Genomic DNA, 18,939 nt, shown 5'->3' with positions numbered 1-18,939 from the left:
CTTTGTAGATCAGGCTAGCTGTGGGAGTTGTCTTGATTGTCTTAATTGATGTGGAAAGAGCCAGCCTGTAAGTGGGTAGCACTATTTTCTAGTTTGGGTTTCTGGTCTGGATAAGAGACTAGGGGGAGCTAGCTGGATGCTAAGCATGCATGTGTTTATTTCTCTCTACCCTTGACTGATGTGACTAAGGACTTCCAATCCTGCATTGACTTCCCTGCAGTCCTGAGCTGTAACCTGGAATTGCTCACTGAAATAAACCTTGCCTCCTCTAAATTGCTTTTAGTCAAGGTATTTTTTTTTTCACAACAACAGACAGAAAACTAGGACACTGGATTGGAACATTGCTTTAAAAGAATCTGGTTAGGATCAAAGATGGAGGGGTTTGCTGAGCTGGGCTGAGCAAATGAAGTGACCAGTAGTGACAGAGGGATCCTTGACTGATCTCACCAAATGCAAGGCAGCTTTAAACCTACCAGTCTCCCCTTAGATGCTCTACAGTTTCCAGTCACAAGGACTTATCCTTAGCAGGGCATGGTGATGCACACACATAGAATCTCAGTGTTCGAGAGGCCAAGGCCAGCTTGTGAGTTTGAGATCAACCTGGACCACAGAGTGAAGCTCATGGGGGGAAGGGCACTGGGGAGGGAAGGAAACTGAAGGAAAGAGAAGCTAGGGAAATGCCTTGGGGTAAACTTCTTGCTATACAAGCACTACCCAAGTTGTGATGGTAGCAGCCGCTTTAAAGGCAAGTGTAGTTGTTACATCTGTAACCCAACACTGAGGAGTGAGGACGTGGGTGGATGCTAGCTAGAACCATCTCAGAAAGAAAGGTATGAAAGCAAATGGAAAAAGTCATTCCAACATCAGCTTCTGACCTTCATACAGGCCTGCATTGGTGAGAGCATGTGCACACACTCGCGCGCGCGAGCGCGCACGCACGCGCACACACACACACACACACACACACACAGAGACAGAGCACACACACACACACAGAGACAGAGCACACACACACACACACACACACACACACACAGAGAGAGAGAGAGAGAGAGAGAGAGAGAGAGAGAGAGAGAGAGAGAGAGAGAGAGAGAGAGAGAGAGGAGAGCCCAAATCAAACAAATCCACAAGTTCCTATCCTAGCCTGTTCTACTTTCTTTACCTTTGTATGTTTTATTTCTTTAAGGTTTGCTTTGCAAACCCAATTAGCCTCATTTTGTTTGATTAGGAAATTTCTTTTATCTTCTGATAGTTGTTTTTAGTTCTGGGATGCTGGATGGCACTGGTTTTAGAAAATGAAAACTGACAGTTTTGATTGATAAAAGGAAGCAAAATTGTAATCCAACCAAGAAGGACTTCGTGTGGTCCTTGATTCGTGGCTCATTGCTTAGCAAGGTTTAGAGCATACAAGGCATAGGGATTGTCAGTATAGTTCATGTGACCACCCATCATCATGGCGACTCTGAAATATCCACTGGCCTCAGACCCTTGATGCTGTCCTCTGGGAACTACCCTGCCTATATTAAGTAGCCCCTTAGCTATATCTTGTCCATGTAACCTATAAATGAAGGCGGTATTCCATTAGGTGGTATTTTTATTTACTTTATTGGACTTTTCAAAACATTGTGTGTGTGTATGTGCAAATGTGTTGTGCATGTATGTGTATATCTGCATGTGAATGTGTATGTTTGTGTTTACAAGTATGTGAATGTGTGGTGTGCGTGAATATGTGTGTGCAAGTGTGTGTGTATCTGTGTGTGCATGTGTGTGTATCTGTGTGTGCATGTGTGTGTATCTGTGTGTGCATGTGCATGTCAGCTGCCATGGTCTGAGCAGTGTCCCAGCAAGACTCTGTGCTGTGTAGAGTGGCTAGACAAGGAGTCACTGCCTATAAAAGATCACAAATGCCTCAGCATAGACCCAATCACTCATTCCCCGCTGGACTCTAATGCCAGGGGGCAGCGCCATTCTCCGGCTGTGCTGGCCACCTGAACCTCAGAGCTGAGTCTGTGCTTACTTCTGACTTCTGTGTGCACATGGGAGCTGCTTTCTCGTGTAGGTGAGTGCAGAGACAGAGGCTGATGTCAGGGACTCTCTTCAGTCACTCTCCAACTTACTTTTTGAGACAGGCCCTCCTACTAAACCTGGAGCTAACCTTTGAGCTAGGGTAGATAGCCACTGAGCCCAAGGAATCCATCCATCTCTGCTGCCACCCCAAGTCTAGGATTGCAGACTTACAGTTCCATGCTCAGCTTTTATGTGGGCATTGGTGAACCAGACTCAGGTCTTCCTGATTGTGCCATGGACACTACCCACTGAGCAATCTTTCCAACCCCTGATTTTCTTCTGGGGTACTGAGGATTGGCCAGGGCCTCACTAGGCATGTGCTTTACCACTGAGCTATATCCCTAGCCTGTAATTCTGCGTTTTAAAGTCACTCTATTCCACTCTGAATCATGCTATTGTAAAAATCCATCTGGACACCATTAGGAAGGGTTGGATGAGCACAACAGCAAATCAATACAAAACTAATGAGTTAATGTGGAACCTGTGTCTGAAAAGCAAGATTTTCACTGTGGGTTTATTTTTCCTGTTTTAGGGAAATTGCATCCAAGGATGGTCGCTATGCCTCTTCTATTACAAGTGCTTCTTTGTTTCTGAAGGGATTTAGATATGCATGCATTGTATCATACTCTACACTTTATCATATGTCTTAAGATATAACACCCTCATTCTAAAGTTGGGATAGCCATGGAAAGACAGTGCACACATTGGTCTGCCTGTCAGAAGCACATGCTCCGTGAAGTGCCATAACCTTGTAGTGACAAAGGCTGATGTTGACTTAAACTCTTGCTATCTTTAGCACAGTTATAATGACACCAACCTACAGAACGTAGCAATGAAGAAATCTTCCAACGTGCCATTGCTTAAGGAGCTGTGGCTCAGGTGTCAGGCTCTATGACGTGAATAACTCTTGTTATTAGCCTGTATAATTTGTACTCTTTGGGAAAAGTTTATGAAAACATAAGGGTTGTTAGATGTGCACTCATGATCAGATGCCAAATCGAGAAGTAAGCACAGACTCAGCTCTGAGGTTCAGGTGGCCAGCACAGCAGGAGAATGGCGCTGCCCCCTGGCATTAAAGTCCAATGGGGAATGAGTGATTGGGTCTATGCTGAGACATTCGTGATCTTTTATAGGCAGTGGCTCCTTGTCTAGCCACTCTACACAGCACAGAGTCTTGCTGGGACACTGCTCAGACCATGGCAGCCGGCCAGAGGCTTCCAGTGCACCTTGGGTTAAGTCACCATACCACAGAGGCTTCAAGGTCCCTAGCCTGCCTGGCTGACTTCTCTCATCTTTGCTTTTGAAGTTCTTCTTTATAAATGTTATTTTATTATGACATTTTTATGTACACACACACACATGCACACATATATACACACACAATTTTACATTGTTCACATTCATCTGCCAACTATACTCCATGTCCCTCCTCCCCCACTCTCATTGGTCCACTTCCACTGAATAGTTCCCCTTTCTGCATTTGTGTGTGTATGAACGTGTAACTGTATATCTAAATCCCACATGTGCCAGAAATGTGCACCCCTATGTCTTCCTCTCCTTTCAGGCTCTTCTCTTGTTCTTAGTGTTCCACTCTTGGCATTTTTTTCTGTCTTGAGAATGGCATATCTATATTCTATATACAGATAAAAACATGCAATATTTATGTTTCTGAAACTGGCTTCTTTTGCTTTACACAATGGTCTCCAGTTCTACTTATTTCTCTGCAAGTGTCATAATTTCACTTGGTTTTTTTTTTTTTTCAATTCTATTGTGTTTATGTGTGAGGGGGTGCGATGTCTGAGTGGGTTACTGCATGAGTGTATGAATGCATACTGAGGCCAGAAGTCAAAACCAGTGTCTCCTTTGGTCACTTTCTGCCTTTTATTATTGTTATCCTGTAAAATATTTGCGTGCACATGGATGCACTTGGTGCTCAGAGGACAGCTTTTAGGAGTGAGTTCTCCATTTCTACCATGAAGCTCAGAGGATCACATGTGGATCACTAAGCTTGCATGGCAAGGACTTTTACCCACATAGCCATCACACCAGCTTACAACCTTATTTTGAGATGAGGTCTCAAACCCAGAGAACCTGGAGCTCATTGATTTTCTAGGATGGCTGGCCAATGGGCTCCAGAGGTCTGTCTGTCCTGCCCCCAACACTGAGCTTGCAGACACACGTCTATGCCTGGCATTTCTATGGGTGCTGGGGATCTGAACCCAGGTCATGTTTGCTCAACAGGTTCTTTATTAACTGAGCCATATCCCCAGTCTAGTTTCATTCTTTGCAATTGAATAGAATCTCACCTTGTATGTGCATGTTACTTTCTCTATCCAGTCCCTGTTGGAGGGCACCTGGGCTAGCTCCATTTCTTAGCTGTTCTAAAAAGAGCTGCCATGTGTAGATTCCTTGTGGCACGTTGACTTGGATAGAGTCCTTCTAGTAAATGTCCAGGGATGCTAAGTATGGACCACCGGGTGGGTTTGCTTTGCCTTGGGTTTCTAGAGAAGCTCAGTGATGATTCCCAGGTGTCTGCAGTTGGCTCACGCTTTCAGGAGCAGAGTGTGCTCTTCCCCTGCATTTCATCAGCGTTTCTTGTCTTTGTTTTGATGGTGTCATTCGGTCTGGAGTGAGACAGAATCTCAGTGCAGCTCTGGTGTGCATTTTTCTGATGGCTAAAGAGGTTGAACATTTCCCCACATATTTATTGACCTATATTTCTTCTTTCCGTGATTATATGTTCAGCTCACCTCCTTACCTATTGACTGAATGCCTTGATTTTGGGGAATGGGGTGGGTGTTAATTCTTTAGCAGTTACAGGTATAAGTTCCCTGCCACATGTTTATAGTAGACGAAAGTTCTCTCCCACCTTCATGCTGCCCCTGAACTCTGCAGCCACACTCACAGCCCCTCACAAGCAGACGCACAAATGTGACTTTGTAACAAATGAGACTCCCACTGCAGAGGTCTTGCCCCTCCTTGGCTAGGTGTAGTCCCACATTTTTGTCTGGTGTTTGTTTATATAAAGCTATTCTGGTTTTTTTTTTAATTAATCTTTTTTATTAGGTATTTTCCTCATTTACATTTCCAATGCTATCCAAAAAGTCCCCAATACACTCCCCCCCCACTCCCCTACCCACCCACTCCCACACCTTGGCCCTGGCATTCCCCTGTACTGGGGCATATAAAGTTTTCAAGTCTTATGGGCCTCTCTTTCCAGTGATGACATACTAGGCCATCTTTTGATACATATGCAGCTAGAGTCAAGAGCTCTGGGGTACTGGTTAGTTCATAATATTCTGAATGGGATTTTTTTTTCTAATTTCTTTCTCACCAAATTTGTTATTGGTATATTGATTTTTCTATCCTGCTACTTTGCTGTAAGTTATTACATCTCAGAATTTTCCGGTGAAGAATTTCAGTTCTTCTAAATATAGGATCATATTATCTATGCATAGGAATATTTCACATCTTCTCTTCCTATTTATATTCTTTTATTTCTTTCTGCTGTTTTCTTGCACTAGCTAAGATTCCAAGTGCTGTGCTAGACAAGAATAGAGAGACTAGGCACCCTTGTCTCAGCCTGTATCTTAGAGAGAGTGCCTCAGTTATCTTGTAGGACCTTAGAAATGCAGGGACTACATTAGGGGATACTAAGTTAAAAAGTTACCTATATGTATATAAGTTATTAGCAATATCTCTAGTAGCAATGAGCCTGGAGACCACTCCATTTGTGAGTGGCCTTGCTTTGTAAATGGAGGTAGTGCCTGGCCTAGAGAAGTGCAACCTGGCCATGTGTGCAGCCAGCTAGAAGCAAAGCAGGGGAGAACCAATCTTTACTCACCATTAATGTCTGTGTACCAGACAAACTCAAAATTCTAGAAAGTTTGTAATTAATCAGTCAGATTTATATATCAATAAATTCTCAATTCACAAGATGCCCACACAATAATTTCAGAACCAATTGACAATGATATAAGCTGCTCACATAGATTAGACAAGTTATCCCAGTTATTCTACCCCGATATGATATTATAGCTACCTGTGTCTATTTAAAGCCACGTGGAATCTGAATCTTCCTGTTCATCACCCATCTTCCTCCTCCTCTTCTCCCCTGTCATTTCCTGTCTCTGCAACTCTTAGCTCCACCTCCCTTTTCCCTGTCCAATCACAGGCTTCTTGTTGTATTAATATTTAAATTAATTAGATAGGGAAAATCCTGCTACCAGCAAGGACATGCAACAGCAGGGGCTCTGGGGGTGGAGCTGCAGAGTGGAACAGCCACATTAGAAGATGATGATTTCTTACAACATTAAATATACAATTACCATACAGTCTATCAACTCTACCCTTAGTCATTTGTCCAAGGAAATAAAACTATATGCTCACCTGAAACATAAATAAATATCTATAGTCATTTAATTCCTAACACGCAAAATCTAGAAAGAACCCAGCTGTGAATGGATGAACAAATGATGCACAGTAGAGAGAAATGTTGATTAGTGATAGAGAGGGCACCGTGACAAGCGAAAGAAGCTTTTCTTCTGTGTTTTCAGTGAGTCATATGTAAGGCTAGGTCACCAGCATAGTGTTATTAGGAAATATGTGGCCCTTTAAGAAGTAGCCTTATGGGAAGTCCTTGGGTATTTAGGGCAATGCATAATAAAGGGAACTGTAGGACTCTGGTCCCATCATCCTCTTTCCCCCTCATCCCATATGCCCTGCCTCTCTCACCTGAGGTCCCAAACAGTATGGCCAACTGGACCTTAGGTTTGAACCTCCAGAACCTGCCTTTTCTTCAAAAGTAACTTGGCTTGGGCACTGTCTTATAGGAATAGAAAGATAACACAGCTGTATTCTGAATGATTCCATGCATGACATGCTGGGAAAGTCAGACCATCACTCACCAAAAGTAAAGAAGGGATTTTTAAAAATTATGAAAGGATTCAAAGAAATGCATTTGGGGTCGAGGAGTTATAGAAACATTCCCCGTCTCGGGGGCTGATAATGCATTGTGGCTTATCAGACTCAGAACTATACTCCAGAAAGAGTAAATTTTAGCATCTATAATTGTTCTCTAACAGTACATAAAATATTTACTGAGAACTCCATTGTACACATGAAAGAGACAGTCCCTGGTACTTAGACCCTCGAGCACAAATCCTGCAGGCTTCTCTTTCTGCCTTCTTCCCAAGGAATAACCACTCATCTGACCAAAGGCTCTTTATATTTTCCATCTTCATCTGTTGTAATAAAGTATAAAATTCATGACTTGCTATCCAGTTTTCTGCTGGTCTTTGAATCATTTATTTCTTTATTCTTTCAACAAATATGTACTGGCCGCCAGTAAGCAAAGAGTGTCTTTCTGAGTTTCTGAACATCGAAGCCAGAGGAAGCTCCAGGCATTGCCTCTAGATTGCAGGTGAAGTCACTGAGCCTCTGAGTTGGAAGTCACACACAGGCATGTTAGAGGTTGGTGGCAGGGACCCACCAGCCAGCACACAGAGTTTAAGAAAGGACTTCAGTGCCTGCGTGTTGCTCAGTACCATAGCCCCACCTTGTCCTGAGAAGCTAATAGCTGTTTTGAGAGGTTGTCCTTCAGCTCTGGGTGTACCCTCCAATGATGGGATTCATGTGAGAAACGGCTTCCTTTCTGTAAGGGTAAATCTTATTTCTCACAGTGCAGCAGCACAGAGCTGTGTAGTAGCATCACTAGTTTGGTACCTAGATACAAGATGTTCCTCGTGTCACTGGCAGGCTATTTTAGTTTTCATCCCAAGAAAAGGGAGAACATTATTGAAATGGAACATGAGTTTAATTTTTTTCAGTTCTTTTTTTTTTTTAGTTTGTTTATTTATTCATTCACTTTACATCCTGGTCACAGCCTCCCCTTTGTGTCCCGCCCTCACAAATCCCTCCTTCCCATTACCTCCCCTCCTCCTCTGAGGAGAAGGAGAAGCCCCTTGGGTACTACACCCACCTACATCAAGTCTCAGCAGTTCCTCGCTTACTGACCCCCACATATCAAGTAGCCCAGCAAGGGGAAGGAAATCCAATGGCAGGCAACAGAATCAGAGACAGCCTGTTGTTAGGGGACCCACATGGAGACCAAGCTACACATCGGCTACAAATGTTATAAATCCTGTGTATTTGCCCTTGTCTGATGAGCAGCTGGTAAAGATTCTGCCTCATTCTCTGGGCTGTCTGTTTGCTCCACTGATGGTTCCTTTTGCTGTACAGAAACTTTTCAAATTTTATGGCAGCCCATATGCGGATCCCTGAGGCAAGTGCCTACGCAGTTGGGGTTCTGTTCAGAAAGATCCTGCCTTGCCTGTGTCTTGAAGCTCATCCCTGTTTTTAACAGTTTCAGCATCTCGGGTCTTAAAACCCAGGTATTTTATGCCTGACAAGTTGGATTTTGTATAAGGTAAAAGATGGAACACCAGTTTCTTCCTTCCGCAGGTGGATCCCCAGTTTTGTCAGCTCCGTTTTTTGAAGAGACTGTAATTTCCCCACCGCATGTTTTTTGGCACCTTTGTCAATAATTAAGTGGCCTTAGACATGCCAGATTATTTCGGGGTCCTCTATTCTGTTAACTGGCCTAACCATCTGTTTATGCCAGTACCAGGGTATCTTTGTCATTACAGTCTGTGGCACGATTTAGAAAGAACTGTAAAAATTAAATGCCAAATATCTTCCAGTTAATAAATGGTCTAATGAAATAAACATGCAGTTCTCGAAGGAAGAAAGAAAAGTGGCTGAAAATAAGTATTTAAGAAAATGTTCAGTATCCCTAGTCAACTGGAAAATGCACACTAGGTGCTACCTTGAGATAGCACCTCATCCAGATGAGAGTGGCTGTCATCAGTAAATGGTGGTAAGGACGTGAGGGTAAACGGTGGTAAGGATGTGAGGGGTGAGGGGCCCTTATTCACTGCTGATCAGAGTGCAAAGTAATACCACCATTCCAGGAATCAGTGTGGAAGTTCCTCAGAAAATTAAAAATAAAATTACCGTGTGGCCCAGCTGATAGGCAGGCAACTCTTGGACCTATCCACAAGACTCCATATAGGACAGGGGTATCTGCAGGGCTGTGTCCATTGCTGTCTTCTCTACAACCGCGAGGAAATGGAACCAGCCTACCTATCAGCAGATGAGTGGACGATGAAGTGTGATACAGATGCACAATGGAATTCTATCCACGCCTATAAACATAGCAGCATGACATTTGCAGTGAAATAGATGGATCTGGAAAGTAGAGTATCCCAAACTCAGAGATAAAAACCATTCTCTCTCATAATCAAATATTAGTTATACATACATACATATGTAGACAATCAATAGGACCCACTTGTAAACTAAAGACGACATTTAAAATACAATATAAAAAGAATAAGTAAATAAACAACGTATTTGGGGCTCTGTAAGAAAACCTCAAGATAATGGGAGTCTAGATTCCTGACGTCATGTGCAGGAGAACATAAGAGAGAGAGCCCACAGTGAGAGTGGGTAGACCCCGTGGGTGTCCTCACAGACCGGCTTCTGACTTTTTTGAGAGTCGAGATCATGGAAAGACTAAGTGGAGGTCACTCTGCAGCCTCTGCTATACCTCAGTGCTTTGGACGGTTGGTGAAAAGTGACAGGTGACAGCAGCCATTGGTGTCAGTTTCCTGACTGGGGATGGATCTTCACTGAATTTTTATGTACGAAAGACCAAATATTTGTGGGGAAGCATGTAGTCAGCAAGTCATTCTCAGAAGTTACAAGTACGAAAGAGGTGTCCGTCCTTCTGGAACTTTCCTGCTAATATGAGATTGTTTCAGACTTAAACTAGGATCTAAAATGGGAGGAAATGTCAATAGTTACCCTTATAGAGCCAAAGGCCACTTCGAACCTTTTTCTTTATAGCCCCTGAGCTAGAGATAAATAAAGGACAGAAAGAATAGTCAGTATTGCTCTAAGTGTCATCACAGGACTCAGGATGGAGGCAGGAGGATTAGGAGTTCAAGGCCAGCCTCAACTACATAGAGTGTCTGAAGCTACCCTGGGCTACTTAAGATTCTGTTTCAAAACAAAAATAAGGAACAAAAAGTAATAGCCAGTGTTTAACAGGGTCAGAAAATCAGAACAAAAGCCAAGTAAGGGGTCTGGAGAAGGGAGACTGGATTTGGAAGATGGTCGAGGAGAGAGGACCTGCTCTCTCGGAGCTGTCTCGGTTCCTGTCTGCGTCAGCCAAACAGAGGAGCGTGATTTGTCCTGGCTTAGGCTTTGGAACCTGGGCAGCTTTGCCACTGGACTCCATGTTCGGGTGCCATTATCCTGCCCACAGCATTCTTGCCTGAAAAGCCTCATAACCTGGTGTGTAGTCCTCTGTTGTCCCTGGTTGCCTGCCCACCTGTGTGCTGTTCAACCTGTAAATGAAGGATTGGGGCAAAACTGACATTGTAGAGTCCCTAAAGCAACTCTGAAGTCCTTTGACTCCTTTCATGAGAAAGGAAGTGGCATATAAAAGGGGCAGGAAAATTAAAATGGAACTTCTTTTTATTTGAGCGCTCGAACGGTAGTGATAGCCCCCCTCCATCCATACCTTACTTTTTCCCATCACAAAGAGACACGGACATTTTTAACATGAACAGTACAAAGGATGCTGCTCTCCTTTCTGAAAACACAAAGAACAGCAAGAACATCCCTTTAAACAAGAGTTTCCATTTTATGAATCTTGAGCATTCCAGTACATCATTGTAGAAATATCAATGTGGAGCCATCTTGGTTCCGGGACTCCGCCAAAAAGTAGTCTGCACAGGTGAGAGTATGCACACAGAAGTGGACAGCTTCAGGGACAGGCAGGAGCCACAGAGCTTCTGAGGCAGTGCCCTTTTCGGGCTCCAGACATCTGACCACCTTCCAGTCCACTGCAGCACCAGGGTTCATGGTCTGGGGAGTCTCAGGACACCTGCAAGGACCCACAGAGAATCCCCCACAGGATCCTAAGACCTCTGGTGAGTGGAACACAGCATCTGCTCCAATCAAATCTCGCGGGACCTGAGACTGCATTAACTAGGGAAGCAGATAACCTGGCCTGATTAGGGCACAAGTCCCTTCCAGTCCACTCCAGCACCGGGGTTCCTTGTGGGCTGAGTTTCTGGACACCCCCAAGTTCCTCACAGGACCCTCCAGGGGATCTTAAGACCTCTGGTGAGTGGAACACAACTTCTGCCAGGAGGCAGGTTCGAACACCAGATATTTGGGCACCTTCCCTGCAAGAGGAGAGCTTGCCTGCAGAGAGTACTCTGACCACTGAAACTAAGGATAGAGCTAGTCTCCCAAGTCTGCTGATAGAGGCTAACATAATCACCTGAAGAACAAGCTCTAACCAGAGACAACTATAACAACTAACTCCAGAGATTACCAGATGGCGAAAGGCAAACATAAGAATCCTACTAACAGAAATCAAGACCACTCACCATCATCAGAACACAGCACTCCCACCCCACCTAGTCCTGGGCACCCCAACACAACTGAAAAGCTAGACCCAGATTTAAAAGCATATCTCATGATGATGGTAGAGGACATCAAGAAGGACTTTTATAACTCACTTAAAGAAATACAGGAGAACACTGCTAAAGAGTTACAAGTCCTTAAAGAAAAACAGGAAAACACAACCAAACAGGTAGAAGTCCTTAAAGTAAAACAGGAAAACACATCCAAACAGGTGATGGAAATGAACAAAACCATACTAGACCTAAAAAGGGAAGTAGACACAATAAAGAAAACCCAAAATGAGGCAACACTGGAGATAGAAACCCTAGGAAAGAAATCTGGAACCATAGATGCGAGCATCAGTAACAGAATACAAGAGATGGAAGAGAGAATCTCAGGTGCAGAAGATTCCATAGAGAACATCGGCACAGCAATCAAAGAAAATGGAAAATGCAAAAAGATCCTAACTCAAAACATCCAGGAAATCCAGGACACAATAAGAAGACCAAACCTACGGATAATAGGAGTGGATGAGAATGAAGATTTTCAACTCAAAGGACCAGCAAACATCTTCAACAAAATTATAGAAGAAAACTTCCCAAATCTAAAGAAAGAGATGCCCATGAACATACAAGAAGCCTACAGAACTCCAAATAGACTGGAACAGAAAAGAAATACCTCCCGACACATAATAATCAGAACAACAAATGCACTAAATAAAGATAGAATACTAAAAGCAGTAAGAGAAAAAGGCCAAGTAACATATAAAGGCAAACCTATCAGAATTACACCAGATTTTTCACCAGAGACTATGAAAGCCAGAAGATCCTGGACAGATGTTATACAGACACTAAAAGAACACAAATTCCAGCCCAGGCTACTATACCGAGCCAAACTCTCAATTAACATAGATGGAGAAACCAAAGTATTCCACGACAAAACCAAATTCACACATTATCTTTCCACGAATCCAACCCTTCAAAGGATAATAACAGAAAAAAAAACCAATACAAGCACGGGAACCACGCCCTAGAAAAAAACAAGTAGGTAATCCCTAAACAAACCTAAAAGAAGACAGCCACAAGAACAGAATGCCAACTTTAACAACAAAAATAACAGGAAGCAACAATAACTTTTCCTTAATATCTTTTAATATCAATGGACTCAACTCCCCAATAAAAAGACATAGACTAACAAACTGGCTACACAAACAAGACCCAACATTTTGCTGCTTACAGGAAACTCATCTCAGAGAAAAAGATAGACACTACCTCAGAATGAAAGGCTGGAAAACAATTTTCCAAGCAAATGGTATGAAGAAACAAGCTGGAGTAGCCATTTTAATATCTAACAAAATCGACTTCCAACCCAAAATAATCAAAAAAGACAGGGAGGGGCACTTCTTACTCATCAAAGGTAAAATCCTCCAAGAGGAACTATCAATTCTGAATATCTATGCTCCAAATACAAAGGCAGCCACATTCATTATAGAAACTTTAGTAAAGCTCAAAGCACACATTGCACCTCACACAATAATAGTGGGAGACTTCAACACACCACTTTCACCAATGGACAGATCATGGAAACAGAAACTAAACAGGGACACAGTGAAACTAACAGAAGTTATGAATCAAATGGATCTGGCAGATATCTACAGAACATTCTATCCTAAAACAAAAGGATATACCTTCTCAGCACCTCACGGGACCTTCTCCAAAACTGACCATATAATTGGTCACAAAACAGGCCTCAACAGATACCAAAATATTGAAATTGTCCCATGCATCCTATCAGACCACCATGGACTAAGGCTGATCTTCAATAACAACATAAATAATGGAAAGCCAACATTCATGTGGAAACTGAACAACACTCTTCTCAATGATACCTTGGTCAAGGAAGGAATAAAGAAAAATTAAAGACTTTTTACAGTTTAATGAAAATGAAGCCACAACTTACCCAAACCTATGGGACACAATGAAAGCATTTCTAAGAGGGAAACTCAGAGCTCTGAGTGCCTCCAAAAAGAAACTAGAGAGAGCACACACTAGCAGCTTGACAACACATCTAAAAGCTGTAGGAAAAAAGGAAGAAAATTCACCCAAGAGGAGTAGATGGCAGGAAATAATCAAACTCAGGGGTGAAATCAACCAAGTGGAAACAAGAAGAACTATTCACAGAATTAACCAAACGAAGAGTTGGTTCTTTAAGAAAATCAACAAGATAGATAAACCCTTAACTAGACTCAATATTGGGCACAGGGACAAAATTCTAATTAACAAAATCAGAAATTAAAAGGGAGACATAACAACAGATCCTGAAGAAATCCAAAACATCATCAGATCCTTCTACAAAAGGCTATACTCAACAAAACTGGAAAACGTGGACGAAATGAACAAATTTCTAGATAGATACCAGGTACCAAAGTTAAATCAGGATCAAGTTAACAATCTAAACTGTCCCATATCCCCTAAAGAAATAGAAGCAGTCATTACTAGTCTTCCAGCCAAAAAAAGCCCAGGACCAGATGGGTTTAGTGCAGAGTCCTAGCAGACCTTCAAAGAAGATCTAATTCCAGTTCTGCACAAACTATTCCACAAAATCGAAGTAGAGGGAACTCTACCGAATGCATTATATGAAGCCACAATTACTCTGATACCTAAACCACAGAAAGATCCAACAAAGATAGAGAACTTCAGACCAGTTTCCCTTATGAATATAGATGCAAAAATCCTCAATAAAATTCTCGCTAACCGAATCCAAGAACACATTAAAACAATCATCCATCCTGACCAAGTAGGTTTTATTCCATGGATGCAGGGATGGTTTAATATATGGAAATCCATCAACGTAATCCATTATATAAACAAACTCAAAGACAAAAACCACATAATCATCTCTTTAGATGCGGAGAAAGCATTTGACATGATCCAACACCCATTCATGATAAAAGTCTTGGCAAGATCAGGTATTCAAGGCCCATACTTAACAAGATGAAAGCAATCTACAGCAAACCAGTAGCCAACATCAAAGTAAATGGTGAGAAGCTTGAAGCAATCCCACTAAAATCAGGGACTAGACAAGGCTGCCCACTTTCTCCCTACCTATTCAACATAGTACTTGAAGTCCTAGCCAGAGCAATTTGACAACAAAAGGAGATCAAGGGGGTACAAATTGGAAAAGATGAAGTCAAAATATCACCTTTTGCAGATGATATGATAGTGTATATATAAGTGACCGTAAAAATTCTACCAGAGAACTCCTAAACCTGATAAGGAGCTTCAGTGAAGTAGCTGGATATAAAATTAACTCAAACAAGTCAATGGCCTTTCTCTACAAAAAGAATAAACAGGCTGAGAAAGAAATTAGGGAAACAACACCCTTCTCAATAGTCACAAATAATATAAAATATCTTGGTGTGACTCTAACTAAGGAAGTGAAAGATCTGTATGATAAAAACTTCCAGTCTCTGAAGAAAGAAATTAAAGAAGATCTCAGAAGATGGAAAGATCTCCCATGCTCATGGATTGGCAGGATCAACATTGTAAAAATGGCTATCTTGCCAAAAGCAATCTACAGATTCAATGCAATCCCCATCAAAATTCCAACTCAATTCTTCAACAAATTAGAAAGAGCAATCTCCAAATTCATCTGGAATAACAAAAAACCTAGGATAGCAAAAAACCTTCTCAAGGATAAAAGAACCTCTGGTGGAATCACCATGCCTGAACTAAAGCTGTACTACAGAGAAATTGTGATAAAAACTGCATGGTACTGGTATAGTGACAGACAAGTAGACCAATGGAATAGAATTGAAGACCCAGAAATGAACCCATACAGCTATGGTCACTTGATCTTCGACAAGGGAGCTAAAACCATCCAGTGGAAGAAAGACATCATTTTCAACAAATGGTGCTGGCACAACTGGTGGTTATCATGTAGAAGAATGCGAATTGATCCATTCCTATCTCCTTGTACTAAGGTCAAATCTAAGTGGATCAAGGAACTTCACATAAAACCAGAGACACTGAAACTTATAGAGGAGAAAGTGGGGAAAAGCCTCGAAGATATGGGCACAGGGGAAAAATTCCTGAATAGAACAGCAATGGCTTGTGCTGTAAGATTGAGGATTGACAAATGGGACCTCATGAAACTGCAAAGCTTCTGCAAGGCAAAAGACACCGTCAATCAGACAAAAAGGCCACCAACAAATTGGGAAAGGATCTTTACCTATCTCAAATCAGATAGGGGACTAATATCCAATATATATAAAGAACTCAAGAGGGTGGACTCCAGAAAATCAAATAACCCCATTATAAAATGGGGCTCAGAGCTAAACAAAGAATTCTCACCTGAGGAATACCGAATGGCTGAGAAACACCTGAAAAAATGTTCAACATCCTTAATCATCAGGGAAATGCAAATCAAAACAACCCTGAGAATCCACCTCACACCAGTCAGAATGGCTAAGATCAAAAATTCAGGTGACAGCAGATGCTGGCGAGGATGTGGAGAAAGAGGAACACTCCTCCATTGTTGGTGGGATTGCAAGCTTGTACAACCACTCTAGAAATCAGTCTGGCGGTTCCTCAGAAAATTGGACATAGTACTACCGAAGGATCCCACAATACCTCTCCTCGGCATATATCCAGAAGATGTTCCAACTGGTAAGAAGGACACATGCTCCACTATGTTCATAGAAGCCTTATTTATAATAGCCAGAAGCTGGAAAGAACCCAGATGCCCCTCAACAGAGGAATGGATACAAAAAATGTGGTACATTTACACAATGGAGTACTACTCAGCTATTAAAAAGAATGAATTTATGAAATTCCTAGGCAAATGGTTGGACCTGGAGGGCATCATCCTGAGTGAGGTATCACAATTACAAAAGAACTCGAATGATATGTACTCACTGATAAGTGGATATTAGCCCAGAAACTTAGTATAGCGAGATATAAGATACAATTTGCAAAACATATGAAACTGAAGAAGAACGAAGACCAAAGTGTGGACACTTTGCCCCTTCTTAGAATTGGAAACAATCACCCATGGAAGAAGTTACAGAGACAAAGTTTGGAGCTGAGACAAAAGGATGGACCATCTAGAGACTGCCATATCCAGGGATCCATCCCATAATTAGCCTCCAAAGGATGACACCATTGCATACACTAGCAAGCGTTTGGTGAAAGGACCCTGATATAGCTGTCTCTTGTGAGACTATGCTGGGGCCTAGCAAACACAGAAGTGGATGCTCACAGTCAGCTATTGGATGGATCACAGGGCCCCCAATGGAGGAGCTAGAGAAAGTATCCAAGGAGCTAAAGAGATCTTCAACCCTGTAGGTGCAACAACATTATGAACTAACCAGTACCCTGGAGTTCTTGACTCTAGCTGCACATGTATCAAAAGATGGCCTAATCGGCCATCACTAGAAAGAGAGGCCCATTGTACATGCAAACTTTATATTTCCCAGTACAGGGGAACGCCAGGGCCAAAAAATGGGAATGGGTCGGTAGGTAAGTAGAGGGGAGGGTATGGGGGACTTTTGGGATAGCATTGGAAATGTAATTGAGGAAAATACGTAATAAAAAATATTAAAAAAAAAAAAGAAATATCAATGTGTTCTCTGAGTCTAACCGTACATCACCACCAGTGTTGCCTTGTGATAGTGCCTGCCTACTTGTGAGGCCTGCCTACTTCTTGGCCTCACATGAGTTTATCGCATGGCTGATTTGTTTTCTTTGACCTATAATTTAGAAATAGATTTAAATGTGCTTACATGCATGAATGTTGTTGAGACCTGATTTGTTGCCTATACAATTTGTTCCTGTCAATGTCAGAGAAGAATCTGTACCCCCTTGTGGTGTTGAGGGCTGGGCTGAGTTCAGAGTGAATGCTCTTCAGGTCTTCTGTGCCATTGTTAATATTTTGTTTTAAATGTTTATTTTTATGTTGTGTCTGGGTATTTTGCTGGATGTATTTCCTTTTCATTATAAGTAGCCTTTCTTGGGTTATTACCATAACGAAACACCAACAGATCCACTGTATATAAATATGAGGGTGAAGGCTAGAATATATCTCAAGTATTTTCGGCAGTGGTCACAGTGTCTGAAAGAGTACCTGGGACACAATCAGCCAGCACTTAAGCATTGCTTGTTGGCCACTGTTGAATGCTGAGGGTGAGATTCTGCACCTTAGGTTCCTCTCTTTTCCCTCCCAAATGCCAGGGTCACAGTGTTATTTGTTTAACAGCCTACTTTAAAATATATTTCCTTACCAGTGATCTGTATGTGAGGTTGTAATCTTTCCTCCCTTTCTTGACAGATCAGCTGTACAGAAGCTAGGAGTGGAAACATTTCAGGAGGTCTACGATTACCTCAAGAGAGCAAGGCACCAGAATGCCAGAGAAGCAGAGATCTGGGAGCATTTGGAGACGGTGGTTCCTCGGGCCAGTGACTGCTTTGAAGTTGACCAACTCCTCTATTTTGAGGAATTGCTGCTGACCATGGAAGGAAAAGAGCCCTCTCTCCAGAACCTGTACTGTGAAGCTGCCCAGAAGAAGCCGGTCAAGGGCACACATTTCTGTGACAATCCATGATGTTTACACTCTGGACATAACTGGAACCACCACCGTTCCCTTTGGCTCCTGGTCAGATGTAAGAATATCTGCACTCAGCTGCCTGCCGGGGCATGGAGTCACAGGTCAAGGTCATATATGAAATCTGGCATCCTGAAAAGCTTTCCTTCAGAGGTACAGCCCTCTGGGCTTCCAATATGGTGGGAGCACTCTGAAGACACAGGCACTCAGTACTGTGCCCATCCAGGGCAAGCCCAGTGCCTGACCAGTGTGAGCTCCAGGAACTATGGCTAGCTGGCTTGTGACAGCTTGGACACCAGCCTGGACAATGGCCTGCTCATCTCCAATGATGTATTTTTGATCAACACTTTTTTCTTCCTTTGACTACATACAAGCAATACATAAATCTAAGGGCCTGGATTGAAAATCCCCAAAGTGTCTCCCTCCTGTGATCTATTCCCAACACTCACTCATGGAGCATTAAAGCTTTGATTGAGAGTAAATACCGATTTCATCGTTATATGACAAATCTCCTGTTTTATCTTTTTCTTAGCTAACAGTGTTTCTCAACTTGTGGGTCATGACCCCCTTGGGGCTGCCTATTGGATATCCTGCATATCAGATATTTACATTACAATTCATAACAGTAGCAAAATTACAGTTATGTGGTAGAAGTAAAATAACTTTATAGTTAAAGGTCACCACAACATGAGGAACTGTGTTAACGGTCACAGCGTAGGAAGGTTGAGAGTCACTGTTATATAATCATGTATGCTTTGTTTTCTTTGCTGTTTCTTACAACTAAAACATAA

General features: G+C 42.3%; 1 protein-coding gene across 3 annotated transcripts in view; it reads left to right on the top strand.

The window, feature by feature from the left end:
• Nek11 (NIMA related kinase 11) overlaps positions 1-18,939 on the top strand; it is a 259,470-nt gene extending 240,531 nt beyond the window's left edge. For all 3 annotated transcript variants that reach the window (XM_021171349.3, XM_021171347.3, XM_021171348.3), the window contains one exon: positions 17,875-18,939. In XM_021171349.3, the coding sequence (XP_021027008.1) occupies positions 17,875-18,148 (274 nt within the window). In that variant the 3' untranslated portion in view covers positions 18,149-18,939. The remainder of the gene's footprint in view (positions 1-17,874) is intronic.

Source organism: Mus caroli, unplaced genomic scaffold (assembly GCF_978045245.1).
Source record: "Mus caroli unplaced genomic scaffold, Mus_caroli_1 scaffold_11, whole genome shotgun sequence".
Lineage (NCBI taxonomy): Eukaryota > Metazoa > Chordata > Mammalia > Rodentia > Muridae > Mus > Mus caroli.
Note: the sequence above shows the minus strand (reverse complement) of the source record. Positions and strands in the feature narration are given on the sequence as shown.